Raw genomic sequence first — 20,784 nt, forward strand, 5'->3', positions numbered from 1 at the left:
TAAAATGAGCTAGATAGCATGTTTGACCTTCCCGGGACAAATCCCCTCAGAAGCTACACTTTTTCATCGGCCTGTGTCATTGGGGATCAGGCCAGAGCTCGACCCTAAAACAAGCTGCTACGGTCCTGGTTCTGACATCTGTTGTAAGGCTCCCCAAGGGTTGTCTGGAACAGTTGGGCCCTTGTCCCTAGCCCCTTGCGTTCCTGAGTAATCCACCTTTAAATGTAAAAGGTCAAAAGGTCAGATTCCAAATTCAGGCCTATCCAGTAATAGTGTCTTTTTGGCTCGTATTCGGCCGTGCAAGGAGCTAGAGACTTGGAACTTACTTTGAATCGAAGCTGGTATCCCCCGTATGACTTGGTCATTTTTTTTACCCTGTGGCCCCAAAGGAAGGGCCCCAAAAGTGAGGCCAAAGGTCATTTATGACGGAGCAAAATCTGGAAGTCAATTAGATGGTAATTTGGAATAATTAGGACCCCCATTATTTTTGAACCCTTTGACTTAGAGTGACCCGCATGGCACCGTTGCGATGGGTGGAACGAGGGATACGGGACAATGCTGAGACCGGGCCTGTAACCCCTTGTGTTGCGGAGTTGGCCCCAGAAGGGCGCCACCTGCTGGGGGGAGATATATGTGATAGAACTTTTTGAAAGCTTTCTATTGGTGCCCGTCCCACATCTCTGAGTGCTTTGGTCTATGATTTATGACCCTCGAAAAGGTAGCAGATTTGAACCTTTAACGCCCCCTAGCTCCTGACTGCAACGGAGTAGAACTTTGGTTCCAAGATGGCCGACTCCGGCTCGGCGAGACCTTTCCGCCGACGTCTGGATCGAGGCCCTACGACTTACAATGAGCTAGATAGCATGTTTGACCCAGGACAAGGAATTGCTGCACAAAGAGGACCTGGCCCCAGCCAACCAATGGGAGAAGACTACGGCTGAGTATGATAGTATATTCATTGTCAAGACTAGGTAATCGGGGCCACTTTCTGCAGAGCTTTCAGAACGAAGTAGACCTTTGCCCACAGCTGTGAATCCCGTACCCAAGCAATAAGGCAAAAAAGCCTTATTGCTTGGAAATAAATCTAAATAGAATGAGAGAAGTTGTATTTTCTCCTCAACAAACGAACACGGTACTAGCAGTTCAATTTTACTATTGTTCATAACTGACTAGCAAAAGAAATTATAACAATTGGTAAATATGATTAATTACAGACAGATTCATCCACATAAAATAAATTGTTTCATGTAGATAAAATACAAATTTATGAAAAATAAAATTTGGCCCCAAACGAGTCCACTGAACAGCAGTACTCAAAGTACATAGGCTACTGTACACATACAGTAGGATCGCAGAACCTGAGCATCTATGTCACTAGATCATAACAATTCCATGCAACATACGTGTTTTATTAATATAACGTATAATGTTAAGAAAATCACCACTAGTCTTTTGGATTTCATATTTAACATGTACCTGCCTCTTGTGGTCTGCAGAGATCTGCTCTACAGTCTTTTATGTTTAATTTTTACCTTGAAACACGAGTGCAGAGGATATAATGACCGTGTGAATCACACCCATTATTCTGCAGCAGCGGTGCGCACATTGCCTATGATGGCAGTTTTATGACTGTCAAGGGACAAAGTTTAATGCAACCACTGATAGGTTTAGTATATTACCTTTGCCTAAATAGCAACCTTTTCTAAATAACTGCTGGTGTGTGCCTTCAGAGCGCAATAGAATCATAAAATGAGGTACGTCAATTATCGCTTTCAGTGCCTTCATCAGCGTGAGAAATACAAGGTGTGAACTGGTTGAAATGCCTCTGAAATGCCATCCATCACTGCCTTGGTCGCTGCCACAAGAACGTTTTACAACACCAAACACAAGCACTGCCTGGGAGTTTGTGGAACAGCTGACTATTTCCTCAGTCTCTTTTCTTTCTCCGGGAAATGAAGCTGCCCTCAAGTGCGGTTGGGAATGTCCAGATGTATAAACGATATCAGGGAAAACAGTAACTGTGAAACATATGGTCTTCTTGTGCTACATTGGGGGGAGTTAAAGAACGCAACCGGACGTCACACAAATGAGCCTTTAGGTGACTCTCCCACATCGCCGCACAATCCTGCGGCGAATCCCGGCAATGTGCTTTTCATTTGTGACTCACAATGCTGTAGTAAAAATATATAAAAATATGAAATATTGTGGCTATAGCATAGATTCATATTAGTGTGAGTCAGGGGCAATTCTAGGATCAGACCTTTAGGGGGGCTCAGCCCCTAATGAAAATGTGACACGGATACAGTGCCTTGTTAGTGTTAACCCCCCCCCCCAAAATCAGTAATTTCATTATCTGATAACCTGAGCTAGCTACTGTTAACCCCTCCAAAATCAGTAATTTCATTATCTGATAATCTGAGCTAGCTACTGAACGTCAGCTACCGCTTTTTGATGCTATTAACACTATGATGGAGTCTCCGTAATAACGACCAATTTGACACAATGTTCTAACATTGAGCCCCCCTAAAAAGGGTCTAAAATTGCCCATGGTGTGACTGTAAAATGTGAAGTTTGGCTGCGACCTTTCCCCAGAAATAGCGTTCCCGACCTTTTTCCGTTAAGCCCGACAGCCCACCCTGTAATTAAGAGCTTTTTCACAATCGTCCACCAATACTGTAGAATATATGTTATGCTCTTTAGATCTTCAGCTTTCAGAATCTGTAAACCAATTGGATGTTGTCCAGACTGTCTATAAACTTTGTAAATATTCAGACGTTCAACTGACAACCCAAAAATATAATGCTGTTGCTGGTGTGGACGCAGAACAAAAAGTTAACATTATAGGCATGATAAAAGTAGACTTTATGGCATAGACTGTAGAAGTGTACCTAATTAAGTGGCCATTGAGTGTATGTTTATACATTCTATCATCCTCTCCTGTCTGTTCTTTCCTCTTGTATCAGATTTCCTCACCATGATGTTGGACCATTGGACCATTGGACCTGTGTTCATCAGCTGGCTGCCGAGTGTCTCCATCTCAAAGTGCACATGTTCCCTCAAACAGTCTGACCCCAGGCAACTGCTCGGAGTCAATTATGGCTTTTAGACATTCACCAAAACTAGATTCAGTATTAGCTTCATCACATTTATTAAGTTGATTATTGTTGGTTTCAGTTGAAGGAATTTAAAAGTTTGTCAATAAAAATCAAATAAGACAGAATCTAATTTTAGTCTCGTATTTCTGTTGGTGTCTTGTGTCGCTGAGCTTTTCTTCTGAGGACTTCCACAGGCTCAAACCTGATGATGCATTCAGGTTCAAATGAGAAAACACACACACGTTTGGAATTAAGTGAGGAAATGAGTTCAACTGTTGCAGCTACAGTATCTATGACCGTCTGCAGCTAAAGTTGTGTCTAATGTAGTAGACCCTTCGTTCCAAGTCCCGCTCCATTTTTAATCCACTGTCCTCCCCTAAAAACACCCCCCAGAAGTGGTTTGTTCCAGCATCACACTGACCTATATTTAGCCCACTAATGGCCATAGTAGTTATGACGGGAGCAAAGCAGTAAGTAAGGTGAGGAAGTATAAGGCCTCCTGAACACTGTATGCGTGGCGTGAGCGAACGAGCGTGGCGTTTTCTATGTCTTTGCACACCAGAAACGTGTCTGACACGGCGCTGCTGCTGCTACCCTTGTCTGATGTATGTTTCCCATAAACATATACTTATTTGATTACAGCAAAGATAACGTCGGCAGTATTGACTGCAAAATAGGCTACAGAATATTTCGTTCTGTATTGACAGGTGCAATATTTAAAAATCGATCATTATTTATTATTTTTTTTTAAATTACATTTATATCTACATTTATGTCAAAACCTAGAGACTTTCAAACATCAAAATGTCATTTATGAAATGTATTTGTGTCAAAACGACAAACATATTTCCGTATTCTATTTTGTCTGGAAATGCTTCCAACGCGCTTGCGTCGGTCCTATTTCTAGCATGCATGCGTTTTCGGCGCAGCTTGAGCCGCGCCTGAGACGTAGTGTGTAAGCTCTAACCTGTTAACATGGGAGCCGAAATATAAACGGACACGCCACGCAGCTGACATGCAGGCAGTGTGCAGGAGGCCTAAGAGCGCCAAATGTCCTGGTAGGGAGGCACAGGACTTTCACCCAGGAGACTGGGGTTCAGGTCCCATTTGAAAAGGAATGAGTTTTTAACCTTACGGAACAAACTGAGCAACGTCACGTTCTGCGTCACGTGGTAACCTTCAGGAAGTGAAGTAACGTCTGATTTGAACCCAAAACACCATCTTTTTATCAACTCAAGTAGTTTTGGTGCCTAAACCTAACGTTTCACAACGCTAACGACGTTTAAAACCGCGACCGTTATGTTTGCGTTATTATGGATCCCATGTAACTTCTAGGCAAGTCCCGCCCTACGAAGCAGGCCGATTGGTTGGGCGTGGTTAGGATAGCCGATGAGTCAGGGGGTAGGACCTGAACAAATTGGATTACATTACCTAGCGTAAGCATGGACACCTGGCCAATAGTAGCATGTGAATGCTATTGAAGGGGGGGATCTTGCCTAGAAGTTGCGGGGATTCCATAATAACGCGGTATGTTCTATTACGAAGACAGAAAACGCTTCTGTGGGTCATAATTACTGCCGCCACTAGGGGCGCTAATTTATAAAACGCTCCTGTGGGTGGATTTAGAGGGGAGGAACAAAAGACATATCCTGTTGTATGGTTTGGAGGACTGGTTTTAGTCCTCTGTTCCATAAGTCTCAGAGCGGTTGTCATTGTTCTTTCTGATGAGTTGAAACTAGGGATGCACCGAATCCAGGACTCGGGTTCGGCCAAATATTGGGCTTTTTGACAGGGTTCGGTTTCTGCCGAACTTTAGAATTTTTTTCCACCGAACCGAACCCAACGCTTGCACTATGCGCGCTATGCTGGTTGACGTAACGACGCCACCGTTGATTATGGTGAAGTGTTTATGTAGGTGGACCGTTCAATGCAGTAGGCTGTGAGAAAGTGAAAATGGAACTTGCGAGCAGAAAAAGATGCCGCTCGGCAGCACCCCCAGCCAAAATAAGGCGACCCAAGCCGAGCCACACGCCCAACACGCAATGCCGACCTTTCCCGCTGCAGCAAGGATCTCAAACAGCACACAATATCGCCGTTGCCAAAACACCTGCGCATGAAACATCCGAAAGAATACGAGTTGTGCATGAAGGAATCCACAGACAGCAGCCGAAAAGCAGCAACTTCAGGTACGGCAAAGGAAGACAGTCACAGCTAAAAACTTGTGTTAATCAGACAGTGCCTCTCCCGGGCTGTCAGCCGTTCTCTTAGCAAATGAGCGGAGCGACCGAACACTCGGCTGCTGCACGTTAGCTTTCTAATTTCACCCACCCAACATGCCTTCATCATACACTGGTTAGCGAGAATTTGCTAAACAAAATTGTCACTCATCTGGTGATAGCTGTGTGCTTTACCTATGATGTGAAAAGAGCGTGTGAATTCAACATTAAGTTGTTACATTTAACGTTTACTTCATTCCAGTGGTGTAGTCTACGTGATACACAGGTATACGCAGTATACCCACTAAGAAAGCTCCAGGATTTCCATATACCCACTTAAAAATGCACAATGGGGGAAGCCTCTAGCTCACCCAGTAAGAGCGTTCGCCCCATGTTGGCTGAGTCCTGCAGCGGCGCGGGTTCGAAGACGACCTGCTGCCCTTTGCTGCGTGTCATCCCCCATCTCTCTCCCCCTTTCATGTCTATCCACTGTCACTATAATAAAGGGTCCCAAAAAATAATCTTTAAATATGCGCAATGGCACGTAACATACTTTTCCATTATAAATTTGATATATTTTGAAATATCATCTGTGTTTTTCTTCTTCACATAGGCTTAATAAAAGGTATTTCCACCATAAATTGGTGTATAAAAGTATATCCGAATACAGGAAATGAAGTCTAACGCTCAAAATTTTCCTGGGGGAGGACACCCGGACCCCCCACTATGATATGCCCCCTCCCATTCATACACACACACACACACACACACACACACACACACACACACACACACACACACACACACACACACACACACACACACTATACCCCTACAATGAATTAGACTACACCACTGCTTCATTATTGTGTTGTGTTTACTGTGTTAACGGACTGAGGATGGGAGTAGTATTCGGCTGAACCCCAAAAATTTGGATTCGGTGCATCCCTAGTTGAAACATAATTCCGTCATTATTCCGTCTATATTTAAATGAGCACCTTGTCATTTAAATAACAGCATACATATGAGTCATAGACACAGAAGCACAGGCAAAGCCTCATGGGAGCTGTAGTTGAAGCCGTTTTGGGTTTAGCTCTGTTTATTGCTGTGATAGTTCGCACTGTCAGAATGTTTCATTGGTAAAATCATGGAAATCAAAGTGACTCTCCCGATTTTATTCTAAACGCACTTCTGTCCATGAGTGATGGATCCATGAGTAACAGCCCGCCGTTTACTCATTTTAAACTCATCTATTGACTTAAACCAGGGGTTGATGCAAAGACTGTATTTGAAGCCAAAACATCTGGATGGCCCCCTGGTGGCTGGCTGCAGTATAGGGTTAGTTGACTCCTGATTGGTCGGGTGGGTGTACGGGTGGGACTTTGTTACCGCGGCCTTACCGCCCGATCACTACTGCGCAGACTCAAGATGGCTCCCGTATCCGGTAGATTTTGGCTCCACTTTGTACAGCGGGAGGAAGTGGAGACGCGGCGGCCATCTTAGATACAGTCTATGGACTTAAACCAGCTCCAGAGCCGGCGGACGGAGCAGTGTAGGTTACCATGGTGATCCGGCTCTCTGAAATAAAAGTGATCACCTGCACTAAAACACTCAGAAAAGAGCAACCCCATTCTCCAGTCAATGTCTTCATGTGAACAGGTCCAGGCAGTCGTCCAGCTCTGGCTCAATGCTGGAGCCGTCACCATGGCAACAGTCAGTCCCAGGCTGCTGTTCCCTCCTCCGCCTCCGTTTATACACACTTGTTTGGTTCTTTGTCTCCTGACTGTGGTGGTGCGTTTGTGGTTCTGCTGGGAGTTTGTCTGTGTGCAGGGCTGACTGCAGATTCTGGTAGAATCTGGAGAGAAAGGAAGAAATGAACGTGAGCTCCCCGCAGCACGTTTAAACTCAATTCTGATGCATAGAATTAGTGAGAACCTTTCATTAGTGTGGTGGCTAACAGCCATCGTTAGGAGAGAGGCGATCAGCAGACTGACCTGTGGATCCGTCTGAGGTTCTCCTCCATCTTCTGATTGGCTATCTGAGTCAGGAAACAGATGTACTCCTGTTCTACCAGCAGCTTTCCTTGGTGGCTGAGAGGAACCTCCAAGCCGTGGGTGCTACGGACCGCCTGCAGGGACAACACACAGCAGGGAGACATTTTACACAGGATATGCAACACATGCAGCAGACTGCACGGTCCTACTGGTGCTACTGACTGACTGAGCGTCCTGGAACAGCCTACCGTGATGATTTTCCCTGTCTTGCTGACAGTGAGACCAGAGTTCCTGAACCCCGAGTTGATGGCCACCGAGTGCTGGAGGAGAGACGGGACATTTTAATGGCCGAGTGATAATACAATACGCTGAAAAATGACCCACTATCAAGGTCTCATGAGACAACACAGAACAACTTATTTCTGAACAAAAACTTCCTTAAAAAGACCAAATCCATGCTTTGAAGTGTTTAGTTCACGTTCCATGCAAGTGTAGGAAACCTGGTTCCAAATTAGAACTGAATCTAAAATGCCAACCGTGTCCTCGTGAAATTTTTTTTGCTTCTGCTTATCAGTTTCTCAACAACTGCACATGGCATTTGTTTTGGACTGGACAACGCTGTACAAAGCGTTACATTTTGTTTTGTTCAGGCAGTATGGGGAAGATGATTAAGAGCTGCAAATTGCTATGAGTCAGCCGTTTCATAGTGGCATCGTAACCCTCTAAATCAGGTTTAAGAGACTCCCAGCACTAAGTGGTACTACAACAGAGTAGCTGCCAGTGTCTGTCATGTTGTCTTGGTGTTTAACTTTGGTGTAACGTGTGACAGTAGAACATGTCTGCCTATAAGAGTACAACAGCCACATCCAGGACACAGCATCAGCAGACATCATTATGTGAGGTGTAGGGATGGGCGTATCGATCCTGTGGTATCGATATACTCACGCTACTAATTTGGCATTGATTTCCTTAAAAAAAAAATCGATATAAACTAAAAAATAATAATTGGGGGTGTATGCTTCACTTCCAGCTGTTTTAGATTACTTACTTAAATTACTATGTGCCGGGACACCCCTGTACCTGGCGGCGTATTGAGCTGGCCCATGTCACGTGACAGGAGACGAGCGAATGAGCGTCAACGTGCGACACAGCCGACAGCGACACAGCCAAGGCCAGCCCAGCACGAATGCGGGAGCCGGAGGAAAAACCAGAGAAGTGTAAGATATGGCAGACAAAAAATGAAGCGTGGTGTGGTGTTATTTTTCACCAGTCGATAAACTCACGGCACGGTGTCAAGTGTGTGATAAAAAAGTTTCCCACAGCAGCAACACAAGTAATTTATTCAAACATCTAAAGACGACGCACCCCGAGAGCTACAGTGAGCTTGAAAAAAAGACAGGCTGCTGTGAAAGTCCAGTCTCCTGCGCCACCCACAGTCCGGCAGAACAGACAGTTAACTTTGACAGTGGAGTGATAAAGTCTATAAATATTCCGATCACAATCTAATTTTGTTTGTTTAATTTTAGCCAGACTTTTGACTTTATTCATAAAATATCTTTATTTTATATGATAAAATATACAAAAATAAATGAATGTGAATGAGAGATTAATCTTACATTTTAACAAATGATTATGTTAATACACTATGTCAGTATGTATGAAAAATAAATGAACTTTTGCTGGGCTTAATGGGTACGTTTACCCATGCCGTGACATGTTAATAAATGAAAAAGCAACGCCACTGCCGGTTGCTTTTAGAAGACAAGAGGCTGTACATCAGAGCGCAGATGATGCAGAGATGATGTTGAAATTTAACACGGCCTACTTTGTTGCTAAGGAGGAACTACCCTTCAGCAAATTCAAAAGCCAGCTCAACCTTCAAAGGAAGAACGGCTTAAAACTTAGCGAAACATACGATACAGCATGCGCACAATTCGTTGGGAGGATTCTCCCTATATCTCAATTATGATTGATGGGGACACCGACGTTTCAACAAAGGAATGCGAAATCATATACGCAAGGATCATAAACGAAGGGAAACCAAGGAATATTTTGGTTGGCCACATCGAAGTGAAACATGCACATGCCCAAGGTATGTTTTAATTCAAATTATGTTTAGACCCATCACTAACTTCTTTAGCTGTCCAGTGACTATAAGTGTCCAGTGTACATAATTGTACACCATAGTCATAACATGCGCTTGCATTTTAAGGTGTATATGATGCCACCTAAGAGGCCTTCCAGCATCTAGGGACAGAAACAGGGAGGTTAGAGAAGACAGTTGCCATGGGAGCTGATGGTGCAGCTGTCAATCTTGGGTATAAAGGAGGGGTAATAGCCCTCCTCCAAGCTGAGGCAGGAGCTATTATTGTCCCATTTCATTGCATGCCACATAGGTAGGTTACATGTGAACATTCAGAATAAAGATAGGGTAGTAGCCTAAACAATGCACGTTTCATTTTAAGTTGAATTCATTGTAATTGTAGACTGGAGCTGGCAATGCTATCTGTGCAATGGACAAATTTCCATGGTGGCTCATGTCTACAATCACCTCAACATGGTTTGGAAGACATACCACTTTAGCAGCAAGTCTATGAGAGAACTACGAGCACTTGGAGAGGAGTTGGGTGTGCGTGTCAATGTACCAGGTAGTGTCAGTGGGACACGCTGGCTTCCACACGAGCCCTGCAAACCTTTCTGAAACCTGGAGGAAAGGATAGACATTTGCAGAACCCTGGCCAGTTAACAGCAGTTTATTACCACATGGAACATTTGACTGCATCATCCACCAATGCCGATATTGCTGGGAGATCAAGGAAGGTCTGTATTTAATTTCAAAATGATTTCATATTTGGGAGGCATACAAATAACTGATATTGGTGGTTAGTGTCTAGTAATTGGTTGCCTTGCAGGTCAAGAAGATTATGGAAGATGGAAGCTTTGTGAGTTTCTGTCACTTCTGGGCTGACTTGTTTGAAGCCATAAGCACATTCAGCCTTCTTCTCCAAAGAAATTATGTTATTTTGCCTCAGGTAATGTTGACATGTTAAGAAGAATATACCCTAATTTCCGGACTATAAGCCGCAACATTTTTCCCACGCTTTGAACCTCGCAGCTTATACAATGACGCGGCTAATATCAAAAATTAAAAAAAACACATTCTGTGACGTGCTCAGTTGGCGGCATGAAGCTTTTATTAGACCAATGAAATTGCCGAACGGGTTAAACAACTTTTTTGTTTACTGTTTATATTAAATCGAGCGCGCTCAAACTTCCCAGGTACGGTAGTCATTTTGTCACCCTCATCATGGCAAAGACACGGAGAAATGCATATGATGCAGCTTTCAAGTTGAAGGCGATTGATCTGGCTGTTGGAAAAGGAAATAGAGCAGCTGCATGGGAGCTTGGTCTTAATGAGTCGATGATAAGACGTTGGAAACAGCAGCGTGAGGAATTGACTCAAAAAAACAACACCTAGCTTTCAGAGGGAAGAAAAGCAGATGGCCTGAACTAGAAAATGAGCTCGAAGACTGGGTCAACACTCAGAGAGCAGATGGCCGAGGTGTTTCAACTGTGCAGATCCGACTGAAAGCCAAAACAATCGCCACCGCAATGAAGTTTGAGGATTTTAGAGGTGGACCATCGTGGTGTCTCAGATTTATGAGACGTAAAGGCCAGTCCATCAGGGTACGGACGAGTCTGTGTCAGCAGCTCCCTCCCGACTACGAGGAAAAGGTTTCAAACTTCCGCAAATTCACTGATTGCTTTTATCCTATAAACCCTCAACAATTAATGCTAAAGGTCTCTTCAGCAAAGCCATCTACCTGTCTCTTGGACCCCATCCCAATGAGGCTACTTAAAGAAGCGTTACCCGTGGTTAACACTTCATTGCTAGATATGATAAATATGTCTTTATTGACAGGTTATGTACCGCAGTCATTTAAAGTAGCTGTGATAAAACCTCTACTGAAAAAACCCACCCTCGATCCTGAGGTCTTAGCCAACTATAGACCTATATCTAACCTTCCCTTTCTCTCCAAGATCCTTGAGAAAGTAGTCGCTAATCAGTTATGTGATTTTCTACATAGCAATAGCTTATTTGAGGACTTTCAGTCAGGATTTAGAAAGCATCATAGCACAGAGACGGCACTGGTGAAAATTACTAACGACCTTCTAACTGCTTCAGACAAAGGACTTGTCTCCGTACTTGTCTTATTAGATCTTAGTGCTGCATTCGATACTATTGACCATACCATCCTCTTACAGAGACTGGAACATTTAGTTGGCATTAAAGGAATCGCACTAAACTGGTTTAAGTCCTACTTCTCTGATCGATCGCAATTTGTTAATGTTAGCAATAAACCCTCCAATTACGCTAAAATTAACCATGGCGTTCCTCAAGGCTCAGTGCTTGGACCAATTCTATTCTCCTTATATATGCTTCCTCTAGGCAATATTATTAGGAAACACTCAATTAACTTTCACGGTTATGTGGATGACACCCAATTATATCTGTCAATCAAGCCAGACGAAACCAGCCAGCTAGCTAAACTTCAAGCTTGCATTAAAGATTTAAAATCATGGATGGCCTACAATTTCCTGATGTTAAACTCAAACAAAACCAAAGTTATTGTGCTGGGCCCGAAACACCTACGAACCTCATTAGCCGAAGATATAATTACTCTGGATGGCATTGCCCTGGCCTCCAGTACTACTGTCAGAAATCTAGGAATTATTTTTGATCAGGATCTAACCTTTAACGCCCACTTAAAACAAACCTCTAGAACAGCCTTTTTTCACCTTCGTAACATTGCTAAAATTAGGAACATTCTATCTTAAAACGATGCTGAAAAACTAGTCCATACATTCGTTACTTCCAGGCTGGACTACTGTAATTCCTTATTATCAGGATGCTCAAATAAGTCCTGTAAAATCCAGGATTGAATTTAAAATCCTTCTTCTGACCTATAAAGCTCTAAATGGTCAAGCTCCTTCATATCTTGAGGACCTCTTAGTACCTTATTGTCCCACTAGAGCACTACGCTCCCAGAATGCAGAGTTACTTGTGGTTCCTAGAGTCTCTAAAAGTAGAATGGGAGGCAGAGCCTTCAGCTATCAGGCTCCTCTCCTGTGGAACCAGCTCCCAATCTGGGTTCAGGGGGCAGACACCATCGCTATATTTAAGACTAAACTGAAAACTCTCCTCTTTGATAAAGCTTATAGTTAGGGAGTGAGGAGTTGGAGTGAACGCCTAGACCGGCGGGGCAGGGTGTATAGCTGCAGACACAGCACCCCTGCTTTTCTCTGCTTCTCTTTACAGTCATCAGATTTACCTATCGTATAATCAATAATATAGTGCCTCTCCTAGTTATGCTATTATAATTCTAGACTGCCGAGGAAGTTCCTTCTTATGACACGCTCTTTTCTTTTGTTTCCTTTTATGCACATCCTGTCCCAGAAGTGCTTGTTACTAACCTAGCTCTGGGGAGTTTACTCCCCGGAGTCCTTATGTTTCTTCTTCGCCCAGAACATCGCCTCGGATTAGGGTGACACCAAGACCTGGGTCTTGGGTGCAGCTGTGGCTATGGACCTGCTACACCCTGCTACGCTCTGCGATTCCCTGCAATTCCCGGCTACGTCCTGCTGCGTCCATCGCGTCCACCCATGCTCTGCTGTGCCACGCTACATCCCGTACCGTCATAACCCCAACCGTCAGACACCGCCCACCAAGAGTCTGGGTCTGCCGAGGTTTCTTCCTAAAAAGGGAGTTTTTCCTCGCCACTGTCGCAATAGCCACTGCTAATGCTTGCTCTTGGGGGAACTATTGGAATTGTTGGGGCTTTGTAAATTATAGTGTGTGGTCTAGACCTACTCTATCTGTAAAGTGTCTCGAGATAACTCTTGTTATGATTTGATACTATAAATAAAATTTAATTGAAATTGAAAAATTGATGCAAAGATAGCGGAGCATTCCATTGACCCGCACGACATCATAAATATGGATGAGGTTCCTCTGACGTTTGACCTGCCTCTCACTCGAACTGTCAACAGGAAAGGCGAATCATCCGTCACGCTGAAAACAACTGGGCATGAAAAAATGCACTTCACCTGTGTTCTGAGCTGCACGGCATCGGGAGAAAAGCTTCCACCGATGGTGATTTTTAAACGCACGACGATGCCAAAAGAAAAATTCCCGAGAGGAATTGTTGTGAAAGTCAACAAGAAAGGATGGATGACGGAAAGCCTAATGCATGAATGGCATACGGAGTGTTACGGCGAGCGACCGGGAGGATTCTTTCACAGGAACAAGGCATTGCTCGTTTTGGACAGCATGAGGGCCCACATAACAGATTCGGTGAAAGAAGCCATCAAGAGGACAAACTCAATTCCAGCTGTGATTCCTGGGGGCACAACAAAGTATTTGCAGCCACTCGACATCAGTGTAAATCGTGCATTTAAGGCGGCGCTCTGTGTTCAGTGGGAGGCTTGGATGACAAGTGGGGAGAAATCCTTCACTAAAACGGGCCGCATGCGAAGAGCAACTTATGGTCAAGTCTGCCAGTGGGTCCTGACAGCGTGGAGCATTGTCAAAACATCCACTATCATCAACAGGTTTTGAAAGGCTGGACTGCTGCGTGTTGAAGAGGGCTCAGCGGGGGATTTGCCTCCGGATGAAAGTGACGAGAGTGACAATGAAAAGGATCCAATATCGGATGAAGCAATTCTGAGGCTATTCAACTCCGACACCGAAGGAGATGACTTCAGTGGTTTCAGTGCACAGGAGGAGGAAGATAGTGATCAATGACTTTCTTGGGAGGCTACTGTTTACTGCAAATTTTTTATTTTTTGTAACAAGCCGTGTTTCGTTAAAGCCTATTTATTTTTGTCACAAGCCGTGTTTTGTTCGTTAAAGCCTATTTGTTACAAGCCGTGTTTTGTTAAAGCCTGTGTAGTTCATTTGTTTCAATGTACCGGTACCGGTAGGCACCTGCGGCTTATAGACATGTGCGGCTTATTTATGTTCAAAATAATATTTTTTTAAAAATTCAGTGGGTGCGGCTTATATTCAGGTGCGCTCAATAGTCCGGAAATTACGGTAGTTTAACATTATTAAAACAGTTTAGGCTACAAATAATTTGAAATCAAGGAATATGTAGCTTTTACAGGCTGTGAATGGGATTGAGAATCTCATTGCAACTATTGAGGCCATGTCAGTGAGATGCAAGCCGGGTGGTAGGCTGACCGAATTACTGTACAGTAACACTGTATTTTAAAGATACTTTTATTTATATATATTTGTAAAAATCAAAATAACTTTAGAGATGTAAAGGGTTTAAACAATGTTTTCCATGCTTGTTCAGAACCATAAACAACTAATGAACATGCACCTGTTGAACGGTCGAAAAGACAATAACAGCTTAAGGGCAGTAGACAATTAAGGTCACAGTTAAAAGAAAATTAGGAAAGTAAAGAGACCTTTCTACTGACTCCTAAAAACTCCATAAGAAAGATGCCCAGGGTCCCTGCTAATCTGCGTGAACGGGCCCTTAGGCATGGTGCAAGGAGGAATGAGGACAGCAGATATGGCCAGGGCAATACATTGCAATGTCCCTACTGTGAGACGCCTAAGACCGCGCTTACAGGGAGACAGGAAGCACAGCTGATCGTCCTCGCAGTGGCAAACCACGTGTAACAACACCTGCATAGGATCGGTACATCCGAATACCACACCTGCAGGTACAGGGGTCCGTTTCAGGAAGGAGGTTTAACAAACTCTGAGTGTAACCCTGATGTCTGAGTTGATTTACCCTGAGATGGGAAACTCTGAGTTTTTGGTTCCAGAACAGCTGATATGAGTTGGTTCAATCAACTCCGAGTATGTTCACGCGCGTGCACCACCACAATAAAAAGGCAGCATGAATGGAGCCATGATACTACGATTCACCATGGTAACAACCACAAACAAACTGGTCGGCAGAAATACTCATGCGTACATACAGCGAGTTTGAACATGTATTTCGTTTAAAAAACAAGACAGCGGTTGCTGCTGCAACAGAGAGAATTTCATATAATCACAGTTAACTTATAATATTACTGGTGAAAACTGGAATTGTATTACACCTATTTATTTCATTTGGGTGCAATCCTGCGGGCAAAAAAGTAAGCTACTATATCCCATTCTGAGGCTGCAGCACCATGATCATTAACAGAAATATAATTTATAATCATTTATTTCTTTTTAATTGCTCTCACTGGTTTGTGTCCAGGGAACACTACAAAATACGTTTAAAAAACGTTTCAGAGCGAGACACTTTTCTGACGGCTCTGCATACAGTGGCTTTACTATTAGCCTACAGTATGATCCGCATCACCAATAAAGATAAATGCCGTTTGCAAAAAACATAATGCGACACAAAGAATCAGCTGGGATGTTAAAGCATGTCCACGATGGTTGATGTTAGTGATATGAGGACGGATAAAGTATCTACATAGGACTATCTAATGGACTGTGGAAAAAAATACCTCTCAAATCGGTTATGTGGAAATGAAAATACATTTAGTCGGGACTCAATATCATCTCCCGACGTAAACTCTCTGTGAATTAATACAGCTTTTTCAACGATGGGATCGTCTACAAAAAGGACATGACATGTTTGAGAAAAAAACGTTTTATAATCTTTTTTATTCATGCAGATAACAAACTGCATTAAAATGCGCCTGAAGACTGACTGAATGAATGAATGAATGAATGAGGAAATGAGAGAGAAGAAACCTCGAGTTTCTCTCAGTCTCCTCCCTCTGACACCGTGTCAGAGGGAGGAGACAGAGAAACTCGAGGTTTCTTGAAGAAAACCTGCTCCCGACCAGGTTAGGTTCACAGACTCTGAGGTTAAGTTACCTCTCTTTCTGAAACGGAAAACCCAGAGTTTCCCTCATCTCAGGGTTAACAAACTCAGAGTTTTCACTAAACCTGCTTTCTGAAACGGACCCCAGGATGGCAAAAACAACCGCAAGAACTGGCCAGTGGGGTGCAGTACATGAGGAGGAGATGCACTGCAGTACTTAATGAACTGGCCAGTCTGGTGCAGTACATGAGGAGATGCACTGCAGTACTTAATGAACTGGCCAGTCTGGTGCAGTACATGAGGAGATGCACTGCAGTACTTAATGAACTGGCCAGTCTGGTGCAGTACATGAGAAGATGCACTGCAGTACTTAATGGACTGGCCAGTCTGGTGCAGTACATGAGGAGATGACCTACAGTACTTAATGCAGCTTGTGGCCACACCAGATACTGAGGGCTACTTTTGATTTTGCTCAGGGACACATTATTCCATTTCTGTTAGTCACATGTCTGTGAAAATTGTTCAGTTTATGTCTTAGTTGTTATATCTTTTAATGTTCATGCAAATATTTGCATATGTTAAGTTTGCTTAAAATATAAAAGCAGTTGAAAGTGACAGGACGTTTCTTTTTTTGCTGAGTACATTTATAAAAAAAAAAAAAAAAAATTGGTGAAGATAAGCTATCATTATGACACATTCATCTTTCTCTCAACTCTGTCTTTCTATTCCTTGATAGATGAAGAGTCTACATCATATCTTATCCTAACAAGGTTTTTGACGCTTTTTAAATTATCATAAAGATATAAAAAGTATTACACAGAGCAACATTTCAAACATCTACTTTGATCCTTAACATAGATTGTTTGGTCAGTTTTTCCTTTCAATCTTTTCAGAAATGGCTGTGATTCCAATCTGGCTAGAGAGGAGTATCAATCCATGAAGACATTCATCTTAAGGTAACTACATGGACAAGTCTTACCATGACTTATGGGAGATGATGGTAAAAAAAGTTGCCATTCTGCTCTGATTACAAGGTACCCCATTATGATCATATCCTTGTTAATTTAGTTAGTAATTATTACTTTTTGATTAAATAAAACCTACACTAATAATCCATTCTTTATAGAACATCCTACATCTTGTGCACATCATGCTGGTCCTCCCGGTCTCCTCTGCTGTATGTGAAAGGGGATTTTCTGCTCAGAAGGGGATTAAAGCTGTGTCACAGGGAGTCCCTGCATGCTTAGACGCGGGAAGTGGGGGTGCAGCACCCCCTGGTGGCGAAGCTTTAAAACTGCGTTGGCAATAAAATGATATCTCTGGTTGTTGTTTCTGTTCCACAACATTTTGTATGTCATGTTTGGGGTGTGGGATGAAGAGAGGGATCATTTTAGTAAGCACTATCACTCAAAGTAGACTTTCACACATGGCACTGCTTCACATCCACAAAGACATTTTGGATGATCTGGATATTCAGGGTCTCATGGCAGAGTTTATCAGATGAACTCCAGAGCGCAAATCTACGTTTGGTGTACCGAAATCATCGTAAGGTAGAGACACGGTGTCTGACATCTCTGTGTCTTTTCACTGCCGCCATGCAGGCCAAGATGGTAGCCTATATTTAGCCTAGTATGATTGTGATTTATGTATGCCTATTATAGAAACGAATAGTCTGTAACTTTTTAGAATTTGTCACATACTGTCAGAAAAAGATTTTGCATAGTCTGTTACTTTGTGGCAATCGCTGGTTTTTGGAGTTGGCTGTGCAGTAGGCCCCATGTTGGGATATAGTTTGTACAAACCATCAGCTCAGCTGTACTTCATGGAGGGGAGGGGCGAGTGAGTTTTTAAAAAGGAGACAGAGGTAGAGTGGTCTGCAGAATACAGAGCCTGTGTAACATAGTATCTTTAGACTCTACGTGGCCCATGGAGAAAATGCAAAAGTGGCGTTGCATTCTCACTTTTTATTCCGCGGTGATGCAAAAGTGTGTGCAATTCGATGCAGTATGCACACCAGGCGGCTAGGTGGTAGTCTGAAGCACTGCCACACAACACCACCAAGTCGGCGCGCCTGCGTAGAACCTTCCTTCTACTTCTCTCCCTAGTAGCGCAAAACCAAAACATGGCGAAGCGAACAACAAAAGCTGACAATTTTATGGAGGTGGCACAACAGGGGCGTGGACTGGGAGTCCTGCCAGTCAAAATATATAGACATATGGACCCAATTTCTTCAGCAGTATCCTGTACCTGGAGGGACATCATATCCACATGAGAAAGACACTATCTGTAAAAGTCAGATATCATCAAAGCTGAAAGCCATCCGGACCAAGTATAGGCAGGCTGTGGATACCCAACGGAGGAGTGGCTATGGGCGCATAATCACTCTATATTTTGATTTATGTAACGAAATATGGGGTGGGTCGCCTGCCACCACAACAATGGAGGCTGCAGACGTTTGCGTTTTTACCCTTTAGACGGGAACGCGACGGTGGAGCGTTTTTAAGATTTCCACTCTGGAGGGTGGTTTCACTGTTTTGCGTTTTTAAACCCCAAAAACACTGTCGCCGTCAAAACGAAAGCATTCTTGTGTAAACAGGACCTGAAGGCACCAGTGCCATTGCCTTGACACAGTGTAAATACAAAACAAGTATTACTGTAGAATAATACCAAAATGCAAATCCAACTTAACTGACTGAACACATTTGTAGATGCAGAATAGGCTTTGTGTTTGTTGTTTGGATGAATCATTACAATGTATATTCCATTAATAAATTAACAATTTTCCTGGGCCAGTAAAAATATATACAAGGGGCCGGTAAAACTCCGAATCTACAGTGAACGTGGGATTCTCACCGTGAGCTGAGCGTCCTCCAGCCGTCTGCACTGAACATGGAGCACGAAGGGCTCAAACTTCAACACTGCATCTCCACTGGAGCGGGCCACAGCGCTCATCTGAGCAACACACACCATACATTCTTGTTATTATTAAATCAATGTTATTAGATGGATATCAGGAGGTCATCATATCTTACCAGGTCATCCGATTTGCATTGCTGGTGTGAGACAAACAGCCAAACGCAGCCGTGTTTCTGAGCCTGCAGGGAGACAAGGCACTATGCTCTGCTAACAATGTCACTCAATAATTGTAATAGTGGGTATACAGTGCAGTTTAGTGTCCCAAATTCCCCATACAATGTCCTTAATTAATTATGAACCTGCTAAACCACCTGTGCTACCTTAACCTGTCTCAAATAAGACCGTCATCATTTGGGACACTCAGTTTTTGGAAAATAATTTGTGACACTAAACTGCACGTAAGCCTAAATAGTGTTTCATGCCGAATGAATAAATGTTACCCTGCAGGTAATAGAGGAAAAACCGGGATAAAAGCTTCCAGACACTAACAGGTTTTCGTTACAGACGTTCTAGCTTATTAGCTTGCCACAGTGCAGGGTAATGCTAATGCTAAGCTAATGCAGCCTCCGACTCGGACTCTCACCCCGTCGATGAGGATGATTCTGCCGGAGCACGAGCTGGTGGTGAAGTACTGCTCACAGCTGTTGAGCAGAGACACCACATGTGCGATGTCCTCATCCACCTGTCCCTTCTTACTCAGGTCCAGCTTGTTTAGACACTGCTCCTTCCACTGATGGAACCCTTTCTCCATTAGTCCTGAACAGCGGAGCTACAGGGGGTAACGTCAGCTTACAGCGGGGCTACAGATGCTAAAGATAGCTGACAGTGGGGCTACAAGCGATACAACGTCAGCTGACAGCGAGACTACGGGCTACAGTTCTCTTAATACATCTATGCTACAGGCGCTAACGTTAGCTGCTACCTGCTGCTGCTGCTTCTTCCTCTTCGGCTTCTGTGTATTTTTGCATCCATTGCGTTGCACTACCGCCATCTACTGGTGTCACATTTCACCTACAGTTAGATAGATAGATAGATAGATAGATAGATATTGATCCCAAAAATGGGAAATTACAGTGTTACAGCAGCAAAATATCAGTCACACAGCACAGAATATACATGAAATACTAGGATACAATATACATGAAATAATAGGATACAATATACATACATACATACAATATACATGAAATAATAATAGGATAGAATACAAGAACAAATATTTAAAATATATACAAGTTGGGAATACAACATGTACAACTGTTAAACTAGTAATGATAAAGATGTAGATGAGTCATTCTACGAAACGGGTGCCCTTTGGGTCCACAACATTTGATGAGATGCATAAGGCACAAACATGTCCCAAAATGTGTTTACAAAGCTTAAATGTATACATTCAAGTGTTCTTGTTAACATGATATATGATCCCTTTCACATAAGATATATTTTATTCAAAATAAATCTTATTTTTTGTAAATATTTTGTTATTTGTGTGCGTCCCTCATTTGACTTACCACCCCATCACACTAACTTGTTTTATCTATAAATAATGTACTGTTGCTTTAAATGACATCAGAGAGCGGAAGTGACATCATTGCAGCCTTCTTTGCCGCCAAGAACAAAAGCAGGCAAGTACTGACATTCCTCTACATTCTTAATTTGCTGATTTTTCTTGTTAGGCAGGTTCTGTCAAGCTTAAACCAACCACCCTGTCATGCTA

The 20,784-nt window shown here is 43.1% G+C and overlaps 1 protein-coding gene across 3 annotated transcripts; it reads right to left on the reverse strand.

The window, feature by feature from the left end:
* Positions 1 to 2,832: 2,832 nt before the first annotated feature.
* On the reverse strand, positions 2,833 to 20,020 carry tyw3 (tRNA-yW synthesizing protein 3 homolog (S. cerevisiae)). Of its 3 annotated transcripts, none has more exons than XR_004897289.1 (7): positions 19,651 to 20,019; positions 19,184 to 19,246; positions 19,005 to 19,103; positions 7,554 to 7,625; positions 7,306 to 7,439; positions 6,693 to 7,166; positions 2,833 to 2,934 (listed from the first exon to the last, which is right to left on the reverse strand). XR_004897289.1 is itself a non-coding variant. In XM_031309506.2 (6 exons), the coding sequence occupies exons 1-6, from the start codon at positions 19,816 to 19,818 to the stop codon at positions 6,959 to 6,961; spliced, it is 744 nt and encodes a 247-aa protein (XP_031165366.1). In that variant the 5' UTR covers positions 19,819 to 20,019; the 3' UTR covers positions 6,379 to 6,958. The 3 variants fall into 3 exon arrangements, 1 of the variants encoding a protein (XP_031165366.1); XR_004106729.2 differs by lacking the exon at positions 2,833 to 2,934 and having other exon boundaries at positions 6,379 to 6,771; positions 6,897 to 7,166; positions 19,651 to 20,020; XM_031309506.2 differs by lacking the exon at positions 2,833 to 2,934 and having other exon boundaries at positions 6,379 to 7,166.
* Between the last annotated feature and the right edge of the window lie 764 nt (positions 20,021 to 20,784).

The sequence above is a fragment of the Sander lucioperca genome, chromosome 5 (assembly GCF_008315115.2).
Source record: "Sander lucioperca isolate FBNREF2018 chromosome 5, SLUC_FBN_1.2, whole genome shotgun sequence".
Lineage (NCBI taxonomy): Eukaryota > Metazoa > Chordata > Actinopteri > Perciformes > Percidae > Sander > Sander lucioperca.